The following is a 27,227-nucleotide window of genomic DNA, read 5'->3' on the forward strand; positions in this document are numbered from 1 at the left end:
TAACGAACAGCTATAATAAAAATACCCAAACTCCAGCATAAAAATTTAGTCATTTGGTGGTTTCATTTACTTATGTGTATTCACGAATGTGAGCTTTATTCAATACTGCCAAATTGACAAATAACTGGAGAGATAATACATATGAGATACTGATTCGGAAATGTTAGATATTACATGTAAAATACTCAACGGCAAAAGTATGGCGGAGGACCGCTGCCAGGAGATTCGCGTCGTTCCTTGTTGAGTTTGGCAAAGAATTCGTTGATATCATCACGAGTGACTACCTGCTGGTTCGCTACAAACTGATCCAGAAAATCGCGCAATCGGCTAGTCATGCGGTTGTATTCGGTAAGCATATCCACCTGCGTACCCCGGTCCAATTGGCCCAGCATCTCCATGCCCTGTTCGTACGAAGAGCCCTTAGAGCCGTGGCGTTGTTTGCCAACGTCCTCGTAGTATCGCACGGTATCCTTTTCATTTAACAAGAATTCAACACCGTTTCGTTTGTACAGCTCACAGCAAGCTTTGCATTGGCACAGATACTTCCGCCAACCTTCCATCCAAAATGACGCTCCCTTCTTGTAAGCATTTTCTGCATCAGGCCCTGTTGAAGGCATGGTACAAATGTCAACAGACACGGCTAGTTTATCATCCTTTGCTTCTTGAGCTTGTGCGTTCGAATCATCCAAGCGGCGCTGTTTTGGAGCGCTTGGTCCAGCAGCATCAGCTTCCTCAGTTGCCGGAACAGTAGAATCATCCAAACCAGTTACATCCACCTGGATTGTGTCATCCAGGACGGTTTTGTTGTTATCTTCAATTTTTCCAACGTAATTCTTTAGAAACTGATTTGCTGTCATACAACCTCCGCAAACCATTTCAGCGTATTCTTTCGTGTTTTTTGGCTCATCCAAATCCAAATGTCGCGTGTGGTACCAATCTTCACATACGATGCACTGCACCATTTCGTCTTCGATGTCATTGTCCGGATCAGGGTAGGGACGATGACAGGAGCAGTAAAGACCGGAAAAGTTTTGATTGTACCGATTCAGCTTATTTTCTTCTTCTTTTCGCGGTTCCAGCTTGCATTTTACTTCCGGCAAACGTTTTCCGCCACAGTCGCAACGAAAATTACGCTTAGTATACAGTTCCAACAATTCGTGATTATCGTGACATTGCAGCGAACATGCCAGGCAAATGCCACTGCGTTTGGATTCATCTCCTCGTGCTTCCGGAACACAGGTTAAACAAGCATACAAGGCCTGCCTCTCGACATATCCCTAAGAAACCATGAATTGACGGTTAGCTTTGTTAACGAAATACGAATGGCCACTTACATACCTTCGAGTATGTGCAGTTCTTTTCATCAGACCCACCAAGTACGGCTCGAGATGTTTCTTCCAGTTCTTCTTGCTCCTGTAAAATATCTGCCATTGTGACATAGGACGTCTCGGGTTCTTCGTTCTTTTGCTCCATGTTTTACTCGACCAGTTTTCTGAAATAATGATCCTGAATGGGTATAATGCATCCATCTTACAATAACATCACAATATCCAAGTCTGCTTTTAAAATACTTTACCGATTATATGTCGGATGCACGTGAATTTTTTTAACGTTGAAATTGTTTGTAAAATTTTCCCGGAATTGATTGCAGGCCCAGAACTAATGTCTTCCGCTAGATCCTTCTTTACAATGTTCTCAAGATGCACCACTTTCCGCGAATTTTAGCAATAGGCAAGCGCCAAACAAACTTGAAAGAGAATGAGATGTCATGCGTCTGTTTATGGTGCGTAAGCGAGTGCATTAGTACCGTTAACAATTTTAGAGGTAACGTCGAGCTCGAGTGCAAAACAAATAGTTAGTGCAATGAGAATAGTTTTTAATTGATTTATCATTTCTTTAAAAAAAATTGAAATTATGTTTGCAAATCATTTGCATGACTTTTAAAGTAGGACTAGATGACTGATTGAAGATATGTTATCGTACTGATATCCATGGATGAAATAATTCGATGATTTAATGTCGAGCAATTTCAGGAAATCAAAACCATTGTAGCTGCAAACTGTTAATCCAATTAGAGAAACTAAAACAGCTCAATCGAATACCGTTTCTTGTACAAACCAAGTTGCTATTGTGAACCTTTGAACTTGCAGCTGTAAACACAGACCAAACCGAAGAGTCATGGCGTGTTGCGATCCAAAAGGGCCTGGACTTACCTTAGAGTCGTCAGTTTCTTATTAGAATTTAGAGTAACGGTTCGTACGTCCATCGTGCGCTGCTCCGCGCTGCGTCTAACCCGAGTAACCTCACCGTCTCGCTCTTACTCATCTCCCGTACAAGAGAGAGACTGAAAGCTTACATACCTGGAAGGTAAAAAAAAGAACAAAACGAGCTAAAGAGAAAAGTAAAACGAACGGTATCTGCTGCGAACCATTTGTCCACGAGGAAAAGGTTGTGGGGAAAAAACACTGTGAAAATCTTGCATAATTTCTAGACGTTTGCCAGGGTGAGCTAGTGTGCACCATTCGTGTTTAAGGAAGATCTAATTTTATCTCACCATCGACGAAAAGAAGGAACATTAAACAAGGATTGCTACCGTTCGCCTGTGCTACTAGTGAAAAGAGGAAGAAGTTTTGAGTGGCCCTTCTTTGCATGGGGGGTTTCTGATGGTGAGTTTCACGATTTTCTTGTCATCATATGGGGCCGCTTTATCTTTCTGCCTCGAGTTGTGATTAGGCGGAGTGGAAGCAGCTTTCCTAAATGCATTTTTCATTGTTGCGCACGTCAAAATCATAACTCAATGTCGTAAAGAAAAAAAAACTAACCAACGTACGATGATTGGAACCACTAGTGCTAGTGGTCCATCTATTGGCATGGTTGCATTCATCACGACGCAGAACTCTACAACTCGCTTGAATTGGAAACGGCTCTGCTTTCGCGCACGCCTAATACAAAGAACTAAACAGTAATCATCGATTTCAAATACACGAAAGATGCATGCAAGGAAATGATTCGTGAAAGTACCTTTAGGGTCATGATTTACTAGTATTACCTCGTATTTCGTGGTGCATTCCCATGTTTTTTTATGAGTCATTGTTTTCGGAACGACGCAAATAGTGTGTGCAAAACAGGGGCCACTGCCGAATTGTACAGCTGCAGTGCAAGATTCGGAGCAGCCGTCAAAATGGACGTCAAACTGGCAAAAACAGCAGCGGGCAATAAAAACATTGAATCGAGCAAATACTCCCTCATTTCGGAATGAACTAGCGTGATTGCAATTTGACGCCTGTATTGTTGATTTTGGCATCGATCGTGACAGTGCATAGGGATTTGTTGGGCCATACGGGAAGCCCTTGTTTGTTCGTGAACAGTTACATATTTTCATGCTAGTCAATGCTGATGTATACCTACGATCGGGAAGTGATGTGACACATAACAGATTATCGATTTTCGCAGCTCACCGTTTTTCATCGGAACGGCACGAAAATCAATACTTTCCCTGCACTTTCCATGTTTAGTCCGCGGTGAAAAATCAATGACCACTGACGGAACTTAGCAACGGGCACGGGCAAACGGTGAAAATCATGCATAACCATGCCTTCACGCATCGAAACGCGTGCTAAAGATGATGAAATGGTACTCTTCTCTGTTGATGAAATGAAAACATGTGTTTTATCTCCGTGTGAATGACTCAAATGTCAGCTTCCAAAACTGAGGCTCAGGGGCTAATGAAATGTTCGTCGCGGAGGATAACAGCAGCGACGGTTTCAAAACATTGCGTGTATTGCAAAATCCTTCGAACAACTGCCCCTGGACACGATATATTTTCACTGCCGAAATCAATGTACCGTGAATTTAACAAAATATTCATGACGGGCCTGGGTGCGTTGTTGCACCATTCGCGTTTTCCGTACGAACTATTCAACGGTGGCTGATGATGATTGCTTTGCGAAAGCCATCAACGGCGCATGCAGAAGGAAGGAAAGAAAACATGGTGGAGCTCGGCCGAACGGGCGCACATAAGGAATTAATAAACTGCTGGGTGAGCTTCTTCTCTTCCGGTGGTGTGTCAAGCTGCTAGTGGAAACATCTGAAGCTGGAACGCGAACGCGTGTTCCATGTATAATCCGCACCAAAGTGGCCTGTACCCGTCGAAGAAGGTGATTACCACCTCCGCTGCCGCAGGCCAAGTTAGAGAAACACATTTCCAATTGCGTAACGTCGCTGCCGCCGTAATTTATGGCCGCACACAATGCAATTATATTTCACGAACCTTCATTCGTTTGGCAGCCCCACGATGCCACTTTTTCGATTGTTAGCGGTCTGTCGAATCTGTTCGGAAAGTGCCGAAAGTTGGAATTGGAAAGAAATGGATTGTTCGTCGCAATGGCGTATCCACCGACGAAACAGTCTCTTTTCTTAGCGTTGCATCGTGAACAGCTCAGCCCTGTTGAAAGGAAAAATGAAAGTTAACCTTTGCTACCGTGCGCTGCATTTTGGTCGATGGACAGCCTAAATATTAGCATTATACGTTTTTATAGCTGAAAGTAGTGTGTATCCGCCTCTATCATATTTACGGCTTTGGGTACAAACTATATAAACCAAACCAACTCAGGTTAGGTATCTCATTTAGTTGATCGGACTGTTTGATCAATATTAGGTAGTCAGCGCTAAGAAGATTAAATTTCGTTCATTACAACCAGTGCTGGTGGGCTATATCGCCCAACACCAGACATCATCTCATCTCCCTCAACAGATTGACCTAATTATGGGAGGGTGGCATAAAGCAATGGTAGCGCAAACAATCGTCTTCCCGACGAAGAATCCCCAAAAACACCAACGCTTCAGTATTGGTCGTTTCGGTGGCTGATTGTCTCGATGTTCGTAATTGATTGTTGTCTTACAAAAAAGGAGCGGCGTTCCCGCCTGTTTACATATAGACGCGACGAAAATAAACATTCGCATCTCCTGCCCCAGAACATGCACCGCAAAAGCATCAACGGCTACGCTTTTTGTACAACTCGTCAAGTCTCCCTCGTGGGGACAATGAGTGAAATGGTTTTTGCGCGCGGAAAGTGGTCGCGCACCACCTCCTACGTACTGTTTCGGTTGTTTAGTAAACGAAACACGAGAAAGCAACTCGCCTAGATCGAAGTGTGCTATTTTGGGAATGCTTCGAAACAAAACAGATCAATGCTTCTTTCATTATGAGTTTTCGTTGAACGGGATGTGAAAGTTTGCCGAATTCTCATTTCTCTTTGATTGTAGCGAGTTCCTTTTTCTGAAGTGAATCCTTTTCCGTCTATGCGTTTCAAGAGGCATCAATCATCTTTATCGTCGTTTCAAACAATGGAAAAATGTAAAAATACCTCGTTATGAAGATGGAGAATTGAAAAAGTCTTGTGAATTAGAAATTGTTCCTGCGTGTATAAAGAATTTCCTCTGATATACTGTGTTCGAGCATGTGATTATGTTCTGTGTGTGTCGTTTGTAAAGTGCACATTTTGGCATAGGTGGAATAATATAGGTGTACGAAAATATTTTGCTGTGAACGATAAAATTGTGGTGTTTGTGCAAGGAGTTGTAAGCTAAAAGGAGTTGAAATACTTCCCCTGTGCTTTCTGTAGTCGAAGTAGCGAAAGGAAATCTATATCCACATGATCGTCTCGTATGGCTACCGGCTTAGGCGGAAATAGCGACGCATGGTGAAACGGCAGAAGCGGCAGCGGCAGCGGCGGCAGCAGAAACCGATCCTCAGTAAAGGTCTTTAAATTCCTGCTGCTAGAGCAGCGCACTGCATCAAGGTAAGTGCATCTGCTGCATTAAAATTATACAGAGCTGGGAGGCAATTTCTCGAGTGACACGATTAAAATGGGTGTCTGCGTGGACACGTGCGCAGAACAGCTGACGAAGGAGGTAACACATTTCCAAGCTACCAGTGTTAGCTTGCAATTCGATGCACGACAAAATTGCAATTTAAAGCACGACAGATTGGCGATGTGAATTAAGTAAACTCCTAAAAGAGTCCTGCGTGAGGAGGGACGGTGTGTGTACATCCACATGCACTCTTGAGAAAACAATCAATTTATACCAATACACACCATCATTGTTTGGCAAAGTCGTTCATTGCCATGCATGATATCTATCTGTGCGATGGAGGAAACTAGAAGGTCCATAGTGGCATATTCACAGCGGAAAGCATGCAGTAAATGCTCATGCAATATATTGTATGAATTTCGGTTTCCCTTCTATCTGCGGTCGAGCGTTGTGTGCTGCGTTAGGGCGTTATGTCTTGGGACGGTATAATCAGCACCCAGACTCGCTTTTACGCGACCGGGGGCACATTCATAGCACTCTGAACCGCCTGCCTGGCAGTAGATCGCGCAATCCATAGCGCGAAACACGCGCAAACTGATTGCTTCAAAACAAGCGTACTGACAAGAAACGCGCCAATCGCTGTGCGCTGCCTGGCACACGTGCTCCAATTCGGATGGCGCAGCTGCGTTTCGTTCGCGGGAGGAATGTCCTCAAAAATTCAATGTCAAAACAGTTGACCTGGGGCGGAAAGGGTAGAACGCGTGGGTTATTGGTAGGTGGTAGGGGATGGTGGGGTAGACTTCGCTCAACACACAGTACTGTTACGTTGTTGCCATTTCTTCTGAGACGGAAATACACAATGGTTCGGCGATGCGGAGCTTGGGTTTCGGGTGCGCAATTAAGGTATGTAACTGTTTTTACGTAAAAGAATGAAACACGCCGTCTTCGTGGTGTGATGGCGTGGGATTTGGTGGTAGTCAAATAAAACGTAGCAGCGTCGTACGCTAAGTCCGTTATTTCTTGACGCAGCTTTTCTAAAGCACCATCTCTCAGCTTGGATTTCATTTCTTACGATATTCTGGAGGTGGGAAGGTCATAACCGGTCTTGGCTTAGCTACGAAGTATCGCACAAGTACTGCTGCCTCTGAGAGAACGAAAAGAGGATTTATTGCGTGGTTAGCTGGTTGGCTGCGTTCAGTAACCGTTTCATCGAGCGCAAAAGAAGAGTCGAGTGTGCTAAATAAGTTTGTATTTTTTAAGCTTTCAATCCTTCGGATTCCTTGACTATAGTGCAGTTCCGTGACCCTTCAGGCATTCATCGAATGCAAAACTTTAACCCGTCGGCCATGAAATCAAGCATCCACCGACACCATTGCGGCAGAATGAGCGCCTTACATTAACCATACGTTTTTTTCTGGAACATACTTTTGCGACCTCAAGACAGACGAGTAAGCACTACGGCCTCTAAGAGTGTGTGCCGTCAGACGGTGGGCCATCCGTTGGGGCGTTCATTTGTATGTGCGTAAGAGGGAGTCTGCCGTTAATGTAGCGCAATTCACGAGTTGGTTGGAGTTCTTTGGCCAACGACGACGACCTTCTTCGTGAGAAACGGTAAAACAAGCACGCTTTGAGGGAACGAAAGGGAGGCTCAAGCTTTTCTCTCACATGTTTGTTTTGTTTCGAGCACGCACCGCATTTTCCCTTGCTTACGACATTGTCTGTTCAGACTTAAGGATCAGAGCCCATCGGCTGAGTGCGTAGGGAAGTGTTTTTTTCTTTGTATGTAATAACTTTCTTTTACACGCACAAAACAATCTGCTATTCTTCATTGGTCAGCCAATTTATTGAGTTGGACATTCTCTTCAATTTTCTTGTGCATCTTTTCCTATTATTCCTATAGCTATTTGGGCATTTAAAAATGGATCAAATTTTCAAACTCTTCCAACAAGACGCTCTAGTGTAGCTTATATTTTTCCGAAATGAAAAAAAAGCTCATTCTAGCTTTAAAATTATACGCCAACAGCGATACCCGACGTGGACTGAATTAAAAAATTACCCTTGTTCCATCTGCCGTTTTGTGCACATCAGGCTGTCGAGCGCAACCAGCTGTGCAAGTTGCGGAAATCAAGGTTTTATGATCAAAGCACGTCTTAGTTCTCTACTACAGTACGTATCCAGCGTGCGGAACCCACCTGAATATGACATGGATCTGTGCGTTCAAACCACGCTATCCAAAATTATGAAATCATTGAGGCACGAAGAGTTGAGTTGTACGCAGCTGTGTCCCTCTCGAGTTGTGGACACAGATTCTTTGCGTGATTCATGCACTCCGCTTAGAGAGGTTCTTCACGATTCTCACATCACAACATTGTTCTTTTCAAACTCACAGCCTCAGAGAGAAATCCGGAAACGAAGCCAGATGACTTAGAAATGGATGAAATATTGAGAGCGAATTCGGTTCAGATCTTGTTTGAACATGTTTTTTATAGTCAAGATACTATAAAAAATCTACCCATTTTGTTGCTGCTCACATACTAGTTTTATTCATTAGTGCGGATCGCATTCAAGGAAGCAAATTTGATGGGTAAGAGAACAGATGACTCGCAAGACAAGGTTTCCCTGAATGAAAGCTGATGAAACCACTTAGTTTGCTTCGTGGACACAGGGTAACGAACAGAGAAGGAAATTGTATTAGCACAAAGGCCAAATGAAGCAGGTTGGGAAATATATTTTTATTTGTCTCACGAATATCATGAGATATGTCGAGTAGTTGGAGTGTCTTCCGTAAATATAAAAGTCGATTTAGGTACATGTATTGTTGGATATTTCTTTAAAAAATTACGCTTTTTTTATTTTTTTATAAATATAATTTGCGCGTGTAATAATATTGTATAAACATTGTTGCGTGTGCTACAGGTATAATTCATCTATCCGCATCGTAATCGTAATCTTGTAAAGCACATTTGCATTATTAGTTCACTATTTAATCAGACTTTTGCATCAGGGTAGATGTAGTTCAACAATCAAGCAAGGCTTGATTTTACATTGCATTGATTTAATAAAGGGGCAGAAAATCAATATCTCAACCCAGCGGGGTAAAAACTTACAGCGATGTCTTCCCTTGGCAATACTCTGGAAAGAAAAATGTCAGGGACAGCTTTTTGTTGCATATTGGACATCATAGCGTGATATTTTATTTATCATTTTTTGGAATCTACCTCCTTCGTCAAGCTTTATTTTTGCATATTGATCAAACAAGGCAGAGGATAATGTTCTGTTTGGTAGATAGTTAGCTGTTGATTGAAGAACGTATTTCTGTAGCTATTTTTACTTTAGCACCAAGGTCATGATAGGATTTGTTAAAGCAGAATATGGCTAACTAGAAGCAGTTTAAAAAAGCATTTGGTTCCAAATTATAGGCTAATGTGTTGCGAAGAGATGAGAAACCATTTAGTATTGATTATATTTTCAGTATAAATAGTCTTAACTCACCACGAGAAGATTTGGAGGCACGTGTCTCAAAGACGGAGCCCCTACTTGTCCCTGTGTTTGTGAGCCATATGCAGCGTCGTATGTTTTTTTTTCTTGTTGCAACATCAACCTTCACCACAACCAATGTGGCGCTAAATCAGCGCCAGCAACAGCCCAAGTTGCCGCCTGTGCATTGGCATTGCTTTCCCTATGCAAAGGGAAACAAACCCTGGATTATGCTTTACCATCCACCCTCCGCCCCTCTACTCCATTCACTTTACGACGTATGTGCGTGTGTTGTCTCGTGGCCATTGGAGCTACATGGCTTTATTCAGTTACACAACGCGATCGCGATCCGCGTTTCACTTGGCCGAAAATTGAATCGCCGCAAAGTTTTTCGACACATTTGTTTTGTGTAATCACATTGGCTAAGCTGCAAATGGCGAGCTTTAAATTTAAACGTTTTTGCGTGTAAAAATGCCAAGCTCTTCGGACGTTCAATGTGGGAAAGATTTTCCACACATTTCATTGCACACATACATTATAGACACAGATGATCGTCATACTGAGTGAATTGCTTGCGCTGGAATACAAGTCGAATTATTTGTTTCTAATATTTTCAGATGGTAGACGTTGATCCTGAGACTCTGTTAGAATGGCTGTCAATGGGCCAGGGCGACGAGCGCGACATGCAGTTGATTGCATTGGAACAACTTTGCATGTTGCTGCTAATGTCCGATAATGTAGATAGATGTTTTGAAAGGTATGTTCACAAGTCCAGTATCCACCAGCTTCAAAATAATACCCCTTCATATACTCTACTTTCAGCTGTCCACCTAGAACGTTTTTACCAGCGTTATGCAAAATATTCCTTGACGTATTAGCACCGGAAAACGTATTGGAGGTAACGGCTCGAGCCATTACCTACTACCTGGATGTATCCTCTGAATGCACCCGGCGCATTGTGGCAATCGATGGCGCCATCCGAGCGATCTGCAATCGCCTGGAGGTGGCCGATCTTGAAAGCCGAACTAGTCGTGACCTCGCCGAACAGTGCATAAAAGTGCTGGAGCTCGTCTGCACCCGAGAGGCGGGAGCCGTCTTCGAAGGTGGAGGCCTAAACTGCGTGCTGACGTTTATCCGCGACAGTGGCTCACAGATCCACAAGGACACACTGCACTCTGCTATGGCCGTTGTGTCACGATTGTGCACGAAAGTAGAGCCGCAGGGGGCGAACGTTCAAACCTGTGTCGAGAGCCTTAGCACTCTGCTTCAGCACGAAGACCCGTTGGTAGCTGACGGTGCCCTGAAATGTTTCGCGTCCGTAGCCGATCGGTTCACCCGGAAAGGAGTCGACCCAGCACCATTAGCCGAGTACGGGTTGGTGAAGGAACTTCTTAACCGACTAAGCAACGCAGCCGGAGTGCCCCAGATTTCATCCGGTGGTGCCAGTGCTGCCATTTCTTCTAGCTTGGGAACCAATTCTTCTTCGCACACGGAGTCTTCACTATCGGCCGCTCCGCTATCATCCTCGGCGCCTAAAACGGCCCAAGGAGCGATGGAAGCTGGAAGATCCAGTCAATCGATCGCTACCACCATTTCACTGTTATCAACCTTATGCCGCGGTTCACCCTCTATCACGCACGATCTATTGCGATCGAACTTGCTCGAGGCAATGGAACACGCGTTCAAGGGAGATGAGCGGTGTGTTTTGGACTGCATGCGATTGGCTGACCTGATTTTGTTGCTGTTATTTGAGGGCCGTCAAGCGCTCGGGCGGGTCGGAGGATCGCAAGGTCAGTTGGCGCCACGTGTGCGACGAGCTGACTCAAGTACCGAGCGCACGCATCGCCAGCTGATCGATTGCATTCGTAGTAAGGACACCGAGGTGCTGATTGAATCGATCGAATCTGGTGGAATTGAAGTCAACTGTATGGATGATGTCGGGCAGACGCTGTTAAACTGGGCATCAGCCTTTGGAACATTGGAGATGGTGGAATTCCTGTGTGATAAAGGAGCGGACGTTAATAAGGGACAGCGAAGTTCTTCCCTGCATTATGCCGCTTGTTTCGGGCGACCGGGCATTGCGAAAGTGTTACTGAAACACGGCGCCAATCCGGATCTGCGTGACGAAGACGGCAAAACTCCACTCGATAAAGCTCGCGAGCGTCCGGACGAAGGTCATCGGGAAGTTGCTTCAATCTTGCAGTCTCCGGGTGAATGGATGATGGCGGCTACTCGATCGGATCTCAAGAGCGGTGATAGCGGCGACGAGACAGGCGTCGGGGAACCTCGCGGTGATCCTGAGATGGCACCGGTGTATCTGAAGTTTTTCCTACCAACTTTCTGCAAAACTTTCCAAAGCACTATGCTTGCTAGTGTTCGTAGATCTAGCCTAGGTGCGTAGTATGGTTGCAACAAGAACGCTGGTTGTGAACTTGCTCTAACATCGCGTTCTTCTTCTCAGGTCTTATCAAAAAGATGATCCAATACGTTCAACCAGACGTCCTGTCGAAGTTATGCTCCTCAGAAGGTCTGGCGAGTTACGAACAAAGCTTGGGCACGCTCTTAGTGGAAGTCATAGCAAGCGTACTGGACAATGAGGTACGTAAGTTCGTTGTATAAGAAATGTTCGTTTTCAGTCCATTATCAAAGAACCTGGCAACAGTTTTCATCTTGCTGCTTTAAGACGTTCACATTTGCGCGCAAATCTTTTTTGGCTGGATGTTATTTGAAAGTAATCATGCAAAGGCTCCAAATTGCTCCCCTTTTTTGATCGATCTATATTACAACGTATCCAATCCAGTATTAAAATGGAACATATTTTCCATTGTTGGCTTCCACAGATTAGCTACAGCTGGCCACCACTGGCCCATCCTTCGCAATCGTCGTGTAGTCCTCCAATCTTAACCGTATCGCGTAATAATTCCAGTAACGTTAGCTATAATCTTCTAACTAAGCATAGCTGTGCCGAGCGGTTGAGCAAGTTTGTGCAGAGCAAGAAACAACGTCGCAATTCTAGCAGCTACATAATTCCGCCACCGCCACTCCTGCTACCGTTGACTCCACCAACGCCGGCAAGAACAAATCGCAATTCGGATGAAGAAGAAGCGGAAGAAGAAAGGACCGGTCACAAAAGCAATAACAATAGTAACAACACCAATCCTTACAATCGCACTCAAAGCAACTGGTCAGATCTTAGCATTGCGGTAATGATAAAGCCTTCGGATTGTGTTGTTATCTTTTTTATTTTTTATTACCCTTTTCCCCTTGGCACCGTTTTTAATAATTCATTCAATAATTCCATTTAGTCCATCGGGCTATGTGGATTACCGATAGCAATCGTTGTTATAAAACTTAAGAAAAATGGACGTCATTAGCTTTTTAATATTCAAACGATATCATTTGTAGTATAACTTGACGATGCATTTATTTATTCATACAATTTTAAATTGTCTATCTAACGTTGGACCATCATCTGTATTTACAGTCCAACATTGCTCATCCTGTAGATTCTTGAAGACGACACGCACGAATTGCTTATGGCATAGATCTTAATAAATGACCCCACAGCATTTGTAACTCATTCCCACTGTCCTTTATAAAAATCGCTTTTCTTAGATCGATTGAAACAAAAGTACATGCTTTAACCAAACAAGCGTAAAATAAAATATTGCTTCGATCGTAATGATACTTGAGTTTGCCAAAGTCGAGTCGTAAAGCTAATGTCTTCATTTAAAATTTGCATTAATGTTGCAACCGCTATGCTTCTCTCCCGTGAAATGCACTCTATTCGTCAGAGATCCAACTGATGGATTTTGACCAGTTGCTTTAATCCTGCGATGATCGGTGAAATTGATTAATTGTTGTTATTGCTTACCTTCTTCGATAAAGATACAGTATTGCCAGGCATATCTGGCATCATATTTGTGACGCGCGTGTGCATGTTAATGTTACTACGTATGTGTTTTCGTGTCCGTTAAACTTCCATAAACCGTTTGTCTTGTGTCCTATGCATCTACTATTGAACTAATCGAAGCTCTCTTCTATTCACCTATCATTACTCTAGGACGACGAAGATGGCCACTTAGTGGTACTAACGATTATTCAAGAGCTTATGTCCAAGACGCAAAATGATTTTCTCGATCACTTCGCGCGTCTGGGTGTTTATACCAAGGTTCAAGCACTGATGGGCGAGTCCAGCTATGAGGGTAACGACAATAATGATGTGATTAAATCGTCACCCGATGAGGTGAAGCCTTCTACCACGGAAACTGCTGCGTGCGTGGCCTCGTTGGCGGCTCCAAACTCCGTAGGTGGTGGTTCAACAACAGTTGCATCCGGTTCTGTTGCCGTGGAGGACGCAAAAGAGATACTCCATGGAAAAGCGTACCACTGGCATGATTGGAGCATATGTCGTGGCCGCGATTGTTTGTACGTGTGGTCCGATTCAGCGGCGTTGGAACTTTCGAATGGATCAAATGGATGGTTCCGTTTTATTCTTGATGGCAAATTAGCAACCATGTATTCAAGCGGTAGTCCAGAAAACGGAAGTGATAGTACTGGTAAGTGGGCACAGAGAAATTCACTTATCGCTAATACATTATTTCACCATAACGTAAGATTTACTTTACCAAGTGGTGTGACACTTTATCTGGTCTTTTCATAAACCATTACGCCTAATCCTAACAAACGATATAGCATCACTAATCATTACATTAATTTCTGCTTTGAGATACCTGAAAATGGCTAAAGTGTGACAAATTTTCGAATATTGTTCAATGGTCGCAATTTGCGCTTGTAGCATAATACTATTGAAAAAGGAAAATGAGATTCATTCATAATACACAGTTGAAAATGCATTACTTGTGTTTGAAGAAGTACATTGCCGCTTAAATAGGCAATTCAAGATATTGCAGCATAAACAAATAATTGCTTCATATACACGCTTTGATTAAATATAGCTATTCTAAACATTATCTATGTACTACGCTTGTAATACATACTTTAAAGCTCGGACAAAACCAGTTGTTTAATTTCAACATGATATCTGTTTCATTGTACCGTGTTTGTAATGCACGGTTTTTAATTCTTATAGGCAAGGAAAAAAGCTCCGAACTCGACGCATCCTATGAAGGTGAGATTGTGGGTTTGGAACCATCCTTAAAAAGCGTGTGTGTGTTGCAATATTTGTATTATGATATCGTACAGGTGGTATAAGGAAAAAGATAAAGCAATTCAATGGGGTTCATCTGCTTATGCCAAGCATTTTTGTGTTTTAATGTAATCGTTTCAATGAATCACTTTTTTTATTTTTTATATTTAATAGAAAATCGTGGAGAATTCCTCGAAAAATTACAACGAGCCCGAGCCGCCGTTCGGCAAGGCACCGTGTCACAACCGATTCTATCCTCTCCAAGCTTGGCACGGATCGCAGTTGGAAACTGGGTGTTGCAAAGTCAGAAAGAACATCAACTACATATCAACAATTCCGAAGGTCATCAGGTGACCATTCTGCAAGACGAACTGCCTGGATTCATCTTTGAGAGCAATCGCGGTACAAAGCATACGTTCACGGCAGAAACACCGTTGGGGCCGGACTTCGCTGCTGGCTGGATCAACACAAAGAAGAAGAAAATGCGCTGCAAGGCTGAAGCTCAGAAGTATCAGGTATTGTTAAAAAAACATGAATGCTTCCGGAGTTTCGAGCACATTGCTACAATTACGCTCTATTTTGCTATATTGCAGCTTCATAAATTAGCACGGGATTTGTACAATCGTTACTTCAAAGCGGCACAGGCTGTACCGCGAGGAGCTGTGGCGAAACTGTCGAAGATAGTCCATCAGATAGAAATTGCATTGGAGGAGCAACAATCAATGCAGAAAACAACGTTCATTACGCGATCCACTCAGCAAGCCCCAACCTCTGGCTCAAGTTCTGGCATGTGTTGGCAGGAGAAATTGTATAATGCATTGAATGAGCTGGTCCATCTTTTGAACGAAGACGGTGTCATCAGTGCATATGAAATGTACAGTTCGGGGTTGGTGCAGGCGCTTGTTGCTGTCCTATCGCCCAACTATTGGGATTTGGGAATGAATCGTAGCAAGGCAAACAAATACCAGAAACAACGATTGTCGATCTTCAAAAAGTGTATGTACGGAGGGGAGACACAAACCGGCAAAAATACTGCGACTATACTGGTGCAAAAACTAGTTGCTGTGCTGGAAAGCATCGAAAAATTACCGGTGTACATATACGATTCGCCGGGCGGAAGCTATGGACTGCAAATTCTTACGAAAAAGCTGAGTTTCCGATTGGAACGGGCAGCCTGTGAGCAGACGCTTTTCGACAGAACAGGTCGTAACCTGAAGATGGAGCCGTTGGCAACCGTTGGTCATTTAAATAAATATTTGCTTAAGATGGTTGCAAAACAGTGGTATGATATGGAGCGATCTTCATTTCTGTATCTACGTAAGCTGAAGGATGCCAAACCAAGCCCCATGCAGTTCCGCCATCATCAAGATTTTGACGAAAATGGCATCATCTACTTTATTGGAACCAATGGCAAGACTCTGGAATGGGTTAACCCGGCCCAGTACGGACTGGTAACAGTTACCAGCAGCGAAGGAAAGCAACTGCCTTATGGTAAGCTGGAGGATATCCTTTCCCGCGACAACGTTAGTATCAACTGCCATACGAAAGACAACAAGAAATCCTGGTTTGCAATCGATTTGGGAATGTACATCATCCCAACTGCATACACGCTTAGACACGCGCGCGGATACGGTCGGTCAGCCCTGCGAAACTGGATGTTCCAAGTATCCAAAGACGGCATCAACTGGACTACAATGTTAACCCACACAGATGATAAAAGCCTTGCGGAACCCGGAAGCACGTGTACCTGGCCGATCGAGTGTCCGAGTGAAGAACAACAAGGCTACCGCCACATTCGCATTCACCAGAACGGTCGTAATGCATCCGGCCAAACGCATTATCTCAGTCTTAGTGGGTTTGAAATTTACGGAAAAGTGATCTCGGTTTGTGAGGATATGGACAAAACAGCCGCTAAAGAAAACGAGACAAAGCTTCGTAAAGAGCGACGTCAGGTTCGTACACAGCTAAAGTATATCACCGATGGAGCCCGGGTGGTACGTGGCGTCGACTGGCATTGGGACGATCAGGATGGAAGTCCCCCCGGAGAAGGAACGGTCATTGCTGAGATACACAATGGATGGATTGATGTAAAGTGGGATCACGGTATGCGGAATTCCTACCGCATGGGTGCCGAGGGAAAATACGATCTAAAATTGGCAAGTGTCGATGGCCTGGTTAGCGGTTCGTATGATCTGCACAACAGTGGTGTTTCTGTAACTGCGGTCGGTGGTGGCGTAAATCAACTGCCAGCTCAATATTCATCGAACGCCAACGTCCAATGTGAAATGGAAGGTACTGTAAGTTCAAGTAAGAAAAAAATCTACGACAAATCACTAAACGTGCTTGTTAGTAGAAAATCTAGCTCGACGCCAAGCTTACCTGATGCGACGATAGAATCGCGATCATCCGTCGCGTCCACCGAACAGGCGACTTCGGCTGACAATTTGTCCTGGAAACAGGCAGTGGAAGTGATTACGGAAAATGTGCTTTCATCGGCTCGCTCGGATCTAGCCACGGTTGGCAGTGGTGGAAGCAGTAATGATCTTTCATCCTCCTTAGTAGCAGCCGGAACGACCGGTAATACACACAACCTCGGCAGTGGTAACAACCAGGAAGTTTCAGTGACTGTTCACTCATCGTTGAGCGAACGTGGAAACAACATCCCCGATCTATCGCAGATTAACAGCAGCACGTCCATGTTGGTATCCGATTTGGCCACGATCACAGAGAACCTTTCATTGCTGGAAGGTTCGACGAAACAGAGCGGACGAACTGTAGTTTCGGGGTCAGGTTCTGGGCAACAGTTTGTGAGCAACATTAGCGCCAGTGGCAGCAGTGCTAGCAGTGTTCCAGTTCTGATGGGCTCATCTTCCTCGTCGTCTTCTTCCTCTTCTACCGAGGAGAACAATAAAACGAACAACATCAATGAAACGAATAACAAAATTAACCTAAACAGTGGCAGCGGTACCAGCGTGACTAGTGGCTGCAGTGCCTCCAGCGGCAAGGCCGGTTTGTCCTACTTGCAGACAAAGCTGGATATGATGGGTAAGATGCGTGAAGGAGTGGATATGCTCCGAAACAACACAAACAATTTCCTCTCGTCTGAATTGCTTGCCCAATCAAACCTTCTGTCGTCTGTGAAAATTGCGTTCCCACCTGTTCCTCCAAACACCGCATCTGGTGGTACAGGATCGGGAGTATCGTACGGTAATAGCATTTTCGTGGCTAGCACAAGTACGGGCACGAATCCGCCTGCAGCCTCAGCGCCAGCGTCAACCGGAGCTAAATCGCCCACAGATAAGTACGACGTCAAATTCAACAACACGGCGCAAAATGGTGGAGTAGTTTGCGTGAACACCTTCAAGAAGGTTCTGAACGAAGCCAAGCAGCCCTCGTCCACAAATGAATCCCAAGGTGGAGGCCGCGATGCCACAAATAATATGAAAAATAATTTCGGGGTCGCTGCTTCAGCGGATCCGGCTCTGCTACCGACTTCCCATGATAATGTCAATACCGAGGACATGGTAGGATCTGCCTCCGGCAGCGACGGTGTGAACGTGGTCCCCGTTGTGGCACCTTCCAATCCCATGAGCGTCAGCGTTCCAAATCTTACCAGCAGCGGGAGCAGCAGCAGCAACCATCATCAACACCACCATCATGCCCATCAACATCATCACCATAATAACCAGGACAATTCAGCGTTGCAGAATGATGTACAACCGCCTCAACCAGGATTGTTGGAAACATTTGCCGCAATCGCACGTCGTCGAACGTCTGGCGCTGGCTCCAATGCAACGACCAATGCAAACAACAATAACGACACCAACAACGCTTCGTCATCGTCCTCATCTTCGCAGCAGACGGTTCCAATCAACAACCAGCTGATAAGCAGTGGAGGTGGCGCATTGGTGGGCGGAGTGTTGCAAAACAACAGTAACTTCTTCCCGCGCGGACCAAATTCGGTAACGAGTTTAGTGAAGCTAGCGCTCTCCAGTCACTCCGGATTGCTGAGCACGGCACAGAGCTATCCGAGCTTGTTCAGTTCCTCATCGAACAACAACGCCGCTTCAGGAGGTGGCAGCGGTGGCGGTAATAATAATAACGTCAACAACATGGGAGGCACGGGCCAGGTCAATCCTTTGAATCCCGCGCTCACCATGAGCCTCACGTCAACGTCGAGTGACAGTGAGCAGGTGTCCTTAGAGGATTTCTTGGAGCAATGCCGGGCTCCAACCTTGCTTGGTGATTTGGAGGACGACGAGGACATTGAAGATGAAAATGATGACGATGAAAATGAGGACGAGTATGAGGAGGTCGGCAATACACTGCTGCAGGTCATGGTTTCTCGCAATCTGCTCTCGTTTATGGAGGAGCGTACGTTCGAAAATCGACTTTCGGCGGCGGGTAAGCGAAAGTCGTGGGACGATGAATTCGTGCTCAAACGCCAGTTTTCGGCGCTGATTCCTGCGTTCGATCCACGCCCAGGAAAAACTAATGTCAATCAAACAAGCGATCTCGAAATTCCCGCACCGGGTAATAGTGGTGGAAGAAATGCTGACGCCACAGACTTGGCGGAACCTTCATCATCTGTCAAGGGCTTGCTAGATCATGTATACCACGGCACGACGTCAGCTCTACCGCAGCCCACGCTCTCACTAATGTTGCGTGGACCTAACATAAATGGTGTGAACGACGTAGAAGTGGAACTGACACACCCGGATTGGACGATTTTCCGAGCGGTGCAGGAATTGATGCTGCAAACGGCGATGCCCAAGCAGGACAAGTTCCGCAAAATCTGGCAGCCGACGTACACGATCATCTACCGCGAATCCAGTCCCGGATCGTCCTCTTCGCTCCTCGTGGGTGGTGGAGGAAAAGAAGAATTTAGCAGCGGAGAGGAAGGCCGCGCTACGCCGATTATTTCATTGTTTTCTCAGCATAGTCATGGTTCTACGTTGTCCCCAAGCTCACCCGTTCCCGGCACACCGTCGATATCTGGCGGTGGACCCGGCAGTGGAGGCGCATTGTCCGCACCAACGACAAGTGGTGGCAACACGCATTATTGCTCAGTGGAAGACGTATTGCAGCTACTTTCGCAGCTGAACAGCATCAACCAGTCGTTGGCCTCGGCTCCGACAAATAACGACAAAAATCTGATTCCGGACGTCGAATCCAACTACTTGAACCCGGAAGTGTTCATGAGCAAGAAGATCACGAATAAGCTGCAGCAGCAGATCCAAGATCCGCTTGTCCTTTCCAGCGGAAGTTTGCCGAAATGGTGCGAGGACTACAACCAAAGTTGTCCTTTCCTGTTCCCCTTCGAGACACGCCAACTATACTTCAGTTGCACGGCATTCGGTGCATCGCGCAGCATCGTCTGGCTACAGTCTCAGCGCGATGTAAATGTGGAGCGCCAGCGGGCACCTGGACTGAGCCCACGCCATGCTGACCAGCAGGAATTCCGAGTCGGTCGCTTGAAGCACGAACGCGTAAAGGTACCACGTGGTGAAAATCTGCTAGACTGGGCGCAGCAAGTAATGAAGGTGCATTGCAATCGAAAGTCCGTCCTGGAGGTTGAATTTGTCGGAGAGGAGGGTACTGGGCTAGGACCTACTCTGGAGTTCTATGCTCTGGTGGCTGCTGAACTACAGCGCAGCGATCTCGGCATGTGGCTTTGCGACGACGAAGAACCGAAGTTGATCGAAGACGAGATTGATCTGGGAGAAGGAAGCAAGCCGGTTGGGTATTATGTGCTGCGTTCATCAGGCCTGTTTCCGGCACCGTTGCCACAAGACTCGGAGATAAGTGATTTTGTTTCCAACTACTTCTGGTTTCTGGGAGTGTTCCTAGCAAAGGTACTGCAAGACAATCGCCTTGTGGATTTGCCGCTCTCCAACAGCTTCTTGCAGCTGCTCAGTCATAGCCGATCGATTACTCGAACGACGTTCACAGGAAAATCGAGTTGCACCGACGATATTATGATCTCGTCCATCGTGTCAGAGGAAAGCGATCGCGATCGCGACATGCTCGTGGACTCGTACCAAACCAAGATGGCTGCCAGCGATGAAGCCTGGTATGATGGTATCCTGTCGCAGGAGAACCTTCAAGAGATCGACCCGATTCGGTATCAGTTCCTCAAGGAGCTGCAAGAACTAGTGCAGCAAAAACAGAACATTGAGCAAAACGATATGCTCAGTTCCGAGGAGAAGTTGCAGCAAATTAGCGAGCTCAAACTGAACACCAAGACGGGCTGCGTTGCGCTAGAGGACTTGGCGTTGACCTTCACCTACCTGCCGAGCTCAAAGAACTACGGTTATTCGTCTGCCGATTTGATTCCAAACGGCTCGAACATTGACGTTACGATAAACAACGTCGAGGAGTACTGTAATTTGACTATAGCGTTCTGCCTCCAGGAAGGAATCGCCAAGCAGTTGGCCTCATTCCACCGTGGCTTCTGTGAGGTGTTCTCGCTGAGCAAGTTAGCCGCATTTACCCCGGATGAGATCCGCAAGATGCTATGCGGCGAACAGAACCCCGAGTGGACTCGCGAAGACATCATGACCTACACGGAACCCAAGCTAGGCTACACCAAGGAAAGGTAAGTGAGATAGTCGGTTCTAAGAGTGTACGTGTACGCTTAATGTTTTACTTGTTTGTCCTTTCCAACACCCAGTCCTGGATTCTTGCGTTTCGTCAACGTGTTGATGGGTATGAACGGATCAGAGAGGAAGGCTTTCCTTCAGTTCACAACCGGCTGCAGCAGTCTGCCTCCGGGTGGTCTGGCGAATTTGCATCCACGATTGACGGTGGTACGTAAGGTGGATGCTGGCGAAGGATCCTACCCATCCGTGAACACCTGCGTGCACTATCTCAAGCTGCCGGATTATCCTAACGAGCAAGTGCTGCGCGAACGGCTTCTGACGGCCACCAAGGAGAAAGGGTTCCATCTGAACTAAATCCAACTGTGTTGTTGTAAGCTGCTTTGTAATACCGAACTCCGATAGGAACTAACTGAAAGCGTAAACAAATGAGGGATAAACACGAGTACAAGATTTGATGCGTGTAAGTGGGAGCGCTATTATAGGCTTCTGCAGAATGTATAGCAGAAATGTGAGCAAACAACGATGGTTATTAGAAGCAAATTAGATGCGATTCAATTCTTTGAAAATTTTATCACACTTCCCACCAGCTATTGATGAAACATATTGCACCTAAACATTCACATACCTGTTCCTTTGTGGGCAGCACTCGTTTATGACTGCATGCATGCGTTGTAAAACGAACAGTATAGTGGGGAAAGTGAGTAGAAATTTGGAGGATATATGAACACAGAATAAAGAACAATAAGCTTTTTGTAGAGATACGAAATTCACGTTCTAATGTTAGCACATTAATTTGTTAGTGGAAAATTGGCATAATCGATTTAATACTGAAAACAAATTCCCACGAATATATTTAAAAAATCAAACCCGTATTAGTCTACGGTTAGACCATCAAATGATGATTCTTTCTTACGTTGTTACCTTTAAAGGTACACCGAGATGAGTTGTGCTGACGTGTGTTTTGTGTTGTTCAACACTAGAACACAACGAAGATCTAATGATTTTACTAAGGAGCGCGTGACCTTGAGCTTTCCAGTACCATCCAGCGCTCGGTCCGTGCTGACTTTGATTTACGTATGCGTGTGCGTGTGTGTTGTATGTGTGTAAGACAGTTCTTGCGATGGAAAACTTAAAGCTTATCCATTCACAGAGTAGATAGAACAAAGTAACTAACGGCAAACAAATAGAAAACACGTGTGAAAATGTTTGTGATGTAAGTGAGAAACTGAATACTAACTATGAGTTTGTGATTGATGGTTACAATAAAGTGTTGCGAAGGTATGTGAAGTTGTAGAAGCGTGATGGCACCATAATCTAACCTAAACAATAAGTACGAACGTAGCTAGTTTCGAGCGGCTGATGCTGCTCTGTATATAACCAAATCCGAAGTACAGATACTTCTGATTCCACATAGAGTACAGCTCACGGCAACCCACTACCACTTTCTAACTCTCACCAACCAACCACTTTATCTGGAATTGAATTTTGACTTAAAAACTAAATCAAAAATATTCCCGTTTGGTTACGGGATAGCAAGGACCGTGTGGTGCTTTCGAAAATAAAATACAAACGCAGAGAGCATTCATATTCAGATGCAGTAGGCAAGCACGTTAGGATGCGTATAGTTGCATGGCAGGAAGAGAATGTTACAGATGATTGTGAGATATTAAAAATGAATATTGATTATGGTTCTATTGAAAGATTATATGCAATTAATAAATACAAAACTACACACAATTTAAACTTAGTCTTGCTAGTAAAATACTTAAACTCCTATGATACACGAGATATGCGAACATAAGCCAAACAATAAAGTAAATCGGAATCACTTAGCTTGTCATGAAGTTATATGTTCGATTGAAAAGTAAGTATGTGGGGTTTCTGCTTTAGCTAAGCTAATAAATAAGTTAAAACCTAGCATTAAACTCCCCAAGAATGTGTATAATTTTCATAAAGCATGTGTTCTATTTGTAGCATTATTGGGTTTGTCGAATTGCAAGCTATTTTATTGCCACACACAAATAATATTTTCGAGTTTGGTGGGAAAATATAATGACGATCGGCTTTTCAACTTGGTGGGAGTGGCTAACTGATCATCGAGGAATCAGAACAGTCCTATCTGTTTGCTGCATGATCTCCTAGTATTTCATTGCCCGCTGCGGTCTCAAAATCCTCCACAAATCGATGGCCCTTCTGAAAGAAATGTAATGTAATATCTCCGCTGCTCGCACGCCTCATAACAACGACATAGTGCCGATCACGTGAGAGCGAGAGAAATGATGGTAGATCAATATTGATCCCAAATCAAGGGTAAAGCAGCTTCCTCTCATTCTGGCCGATCGATAATACATGATCTCCTGTTATTATTGGTCGGTATTTGGCTATCAAAATACGATCGAGATCGAGATTCTCGCTTTCAGCACCGACGAAATTTCGCTATTCTGGATCTGATAAAAACGATTTTCGTGAGTGAGAAGTACTTGATGAATGGGAACAGGTGCAATGGCTTAAAGGTATTTAAGAGACTAATAAGATTATTGCATTATTTTACTGCTAATATATGTAATTTACATCCGTAATTAATTAATAGTGCAAGGAGGCGACAGTGCAAAGGATAGACGTTTGTTTGGGATGTAAGCTATAAGAACTAATTTTTTCGATCCCTTTTGAATATAGTATAGCATATATAGTATAGTTTAGTATAGTATAGTTTAGAAGATTTTTCTATAAGACATTATTCTTCAAATTACCTCAATACGTGTCGATACATCCTTCCTATCTGCAGTCTGACTCCTACAGGCAGGCGTAAATCGTTCGTAGGATTATGATCAGTACGCTTTAATAAATATTGAACGGATTTTCAAAGAGTAGTGTAATACAAACCCAAATTTAAATCGTAGTTCGTCAAAAACCAATGTCTAGGAATAACAGTCGGACCGCATAACGTTAATTTAATTTGAATCTGTCAAGATGCTCACATTTAGCCACCTCATTTGTATCAACCTCGAGCGCGCCTGTAAGAAGAAGAACCAATCATAAACCCTGCGTAAAAATATAGCGGTGTTTCTGCATTTAATAAGTTGGTCCGCCTCTCACTTCGTGCATTTGGCTCATAGTACCTTACTTTTACGGTATTATTTTTGTTTAGTTGCGTGTTTGTGTCTGTTTGTGATTCGCTGCTAAATTCATCTAATAATCGTCAAACATGGTAAGTTTTTTCTAACCGTTCAGGTAGGAGATAAGGCTAAGGGCAAAATATGGCTATTCTTTTGCACACGCGATCATATCCATCCTCTGCATGGGACATTGAACTAGGTTTTTAGCACCGACTGATATAGGGGTAATCTCAAAAACTTGCTCCATCAGCGAGGGAGGTTGAAATGATTTCCCCTTTTCGGTCAAATGCAATAACGTCGAGGTGTACCATTGACCGAGGCTGGAGTGTAAATTGCACACAGCTAGAACGAACGATGAGAATTTCAATTTCGCGAGGAATTTGTAGCTTCTATGACCTTCAAAAAAAGTGCTAACGTCTAGCACTAATCGATTAGAAGCATGATACGTAACACCGACACGTATATTTCGTCCTCCATGAACTTGGCCGTTTACTTTCCGATAATACTATCTGTCGAAATTCGATGATCTGTTTGGCCTGTCCCGTTGTTGTTCTCTATGCAGGACAAATGTTCGTCGACAGCTTTTCTGATAGCGCGCGATGCTAGCTATATATAATTATTATAGACTTTCTATATTTTTCCCTCATCATTGGTTACGCGCTTGAACGGTTCACTCGTTGCTTTCGACCTGTAATGCTCAAAAATTCCGTTATCGCTTTAACCACCACTTCCTGCATCATGCAGTGATGTAGGAAAAAAAGAAATAATTACTTTATGTAATACGGTCTTTGGTTTGACCTTTTTTTGCCCTCACATCCCATGGCCCCTTCCATCGTTCGCCATAGGCATGTCATTGTCGTCATAGGCCTTCGTCGGTGGCGCTTTAACGGAGTTATATTTATTACTCTGTTTTCACACTCTGGGCTCGTGCAAGATGCAGCACAACCAAGCAAGAAAGAACAGACAAATCGTTCGAAATATCCGTAAACGGAAGATAAAGTTGTCTACTTGCATAATTTACTCGCTTACCGGTAAAAAGGCGAGCATTTGTTAATAAGATGTGTAAACATACTCCACTCAACACCCAATCAGCTTGAAACGATAATCGAAAGTAAATGTTATGCTGGTACAATAGGAGGTGTTGGAATGAACACCTTGCACAGTTAGATTCGATGTTCTTCTACTTGTTTTATATTAATTTGTTTTTCCCATGTCCCATATTGCAGTCTGAACCAATTCGTGTCGTCGTGACCGGAGCTGCTGGCCAGATCGCCTACTCGCTGCTGTACATGGTGGCCAAGGGAGATGTGTTCGGACCAAACCAACCGTTGATCCTGCATTTGTTGGACATTCCACCGATGATGGGCGTGCTGGAGGGAGTCGTTATGGAACTTGATGACTGTGCCCTGCCACTGCTCGTCAGCGTTGTTCCGACGGCCGACCCGGCCGTTGCATTCAAGGACGTTGATGCCGCCTTCCTAGTTGGCGCGATGCCTCGCAAGCAGGGCATGGAGCGAAAGGATCTTTTGTCGGCCAACGTTAAAATCTTCAAGGTTCAGGGCGAGGCACTTGACAAGCATGCCAAGAAGGTAGAGTTCCCTGCGTAAGAAGACACACTATCCTCGCGTACGAATGTTACGAACAAGTCCCTTTCTCTTCCTAGGATGTGAAAGTGCTGGTGGTTGGCAATCCGGCCAATACCAACGCGCTGGTCTGCTCACACTACGCACCATCGATTCCGAAGGAAAACTTCACGGCCATGACGCGCCTGGACCAGAACCGCGCTCAGGCTCAGATTGCCGGCAGGCTCGGCGTGGGCATCACGAAAGTGAAGAACGTTATCATTTGGGGCAACCATTCCGCTACTCAGGTCCCAGATGCGCGCAATGCCTCGGTTGAGGTCAATGGCGCAGTAAAGACGGTACCAGAGGCCGTCGCCGATGACGAGTTCTTGAAGCAACAGTTCCTTGAAACAGTGCAGAAGCGTGGAGCGGCCGTTATTGCTGCGCGCAAGATGTCTTCGGCGATGTCCGCTGCTAAGGCGGCAAGTGATCACATGCGCGACTGGTTTGCGGGAACTCGCGACGGCGAGTACGTGTCGATGGGCGTAATTTCGGACGGCAGTTACGGTGCGCCAAAGGACATCGTGTTTTCGTTCCCGGTTCAAATCAAGAACCGCCAGTGGAAGATCGTACAAGGTCTGTCGGTGGACGAGTTCACGCGCAGCAAACTCGATGTTACCGCCAAGGAACTACTGGAGGAGAAGGAAGAAGCCATGGCCGTGTGTGCCGCCGATTGACTAGTTAAACTGTAAAGCAGAATTTTGTACTAAACATCGACACCAAACAACCACAAAAAAGCACGCACGATCCCTAGAAGAAAAAATGGAAGTCAGTTTCGCACCGATTTGATTCCGTTTTGTTTATGTATGTTATCTGTTGGTTTCTTCAAAATTTTGTTTTACAGTTTATTTATAAAGATGTTATCATCGTCGAAGATACGTATTTTGCGAGTATCTTCGGTATTTTGATCTGCGGAAAACGCTTGATGGAGTTGCTTTTATCAATTGGCCTATACTGTAGCGTTAGAAGTAACAACTTGATAATGATGGAAATATATACAAGATATAACTCAATTCTCAGTAGACCAATTATTGATTGTAGCAGAATTAGTAAAAATGCAAGCCGGAAATTTAAGAATGCAATAAATTGTCCTAATAGAATACGCGCGCCTTTTTTCTCTTGAAATAAAAGATTTTTCGTAGTTCTATGACAAAGTTATAATTCAGAAACAATACCAACGAAATGCACTATTACGCAACGAGCCTAACTCCTAATTGTATATACATGCTATAAAATGCATGACAAAAGTATTTTCTGTTTTAGTTCTGTTTTGTTAAAGTAATGATAATTCAAGCCCATTACCTCTATTGCGTTTCAACCATAGTAAAAAAGGTTGAAAACTATCTAATACCTTCGAAGGAAAAGCGAAAACGAAATGAAATGAAGCAACGCAAGTTGTTTCTTCGTCGCACAGATTGAAAATGGCATTTTATCCTGAGCAGACAAA

At 44.5% G+C, this 27,227-nt stretch overlaps 3 protein-coding genes across 3 annotated transcripts; 2 read left to right on the plus strand and 1 right to left on the minus strand.

The window, feature by feature from the left end:
• Positions 1–111: 111 nt before the first annotated feature.
• On the minus strand, positions 112–1,473 carry LOC128725872 (putative E3 ubiquitin-protein ligase UBR7). Its single transcript, XM_053819642.1, has 2 exons — positions 1,339–1,473; positions 112–1,277 (listed from the first exon to the last, which is right to left on the minus strand). The coding sequence occupies exons 1-2, from the start codon at positions 1,471–1,473 to the stop codon at positions 186–188; spliced, it is 1,227 nt and encodes a 408-aa protein (XP_053675617.1). The 3' UTR covers positions 112–185.
• An 8,435-nt stretch (positions 1,474–9,908) lies between these two features.
• LOC128727703 (E3 ubiquitin-protein ligase Ufd4) lies at positions 9,909–22,833 on the plus strand. Its single transcript, XM_053821642.1, has 10 exons — positions 9,909–10,048; positions 10,114–11,684; positions 11,753–11,889; positions 13,355–13,850; positions 14,615–14,955; positions 15,034–16,662; positions 16,753–18,033; positions 18,130–19,283; positions 19,383–21,038; positions 21,114–22,833. The coding sequence occupies exons 1-10, from the start codon at positions 9,909–9,911 to the stop codon at positions 21,394–21,396; spliced, it is 8,688 nt and encodes a 2,895-aa protein (XP_053677617.1). The 3' UTR covers positions 21,397–22,833.
• Positions 22,834–24,121: 1,288 nt separating this feature from the next.
• Positions 24,122–27,113, plus strand: LOC128727081 (malate dehydrogenase, cytoplasmic). Its single transcript, XM_053820949.1, has 3 exons — positions 24,122–24,250; positions 25,385–25,747; positions 25,822–27,113. Exons 1-3 carry the CDS (start codon positions 24,248–24,250, stop codon positions 26,455–26,457), a joined length of 1,002 nt encoding a protein of 333 aa, XP_053676924.1. The 5' UTR covers positions 24,122–24,247; the 3' UTR covers positions 26,458–27,113.
• The last annotated feature ends 114 nt before the right edge of the window (positions 27,114–27,227 follow it).

The sequence above is a fragment of the Anopheles nili genome, chromosome 3, assembly GCF_943737925.1.
Source record: "Anopheles nili chromosome 3, idAnoNiliSN_F5_01, whole genome shotgun sequence".
NCBI lineage: Eukaryota > Metazoa > Arthropoda > Insecta > Diptera > Culicidae > Anopheles > Anopheles nili.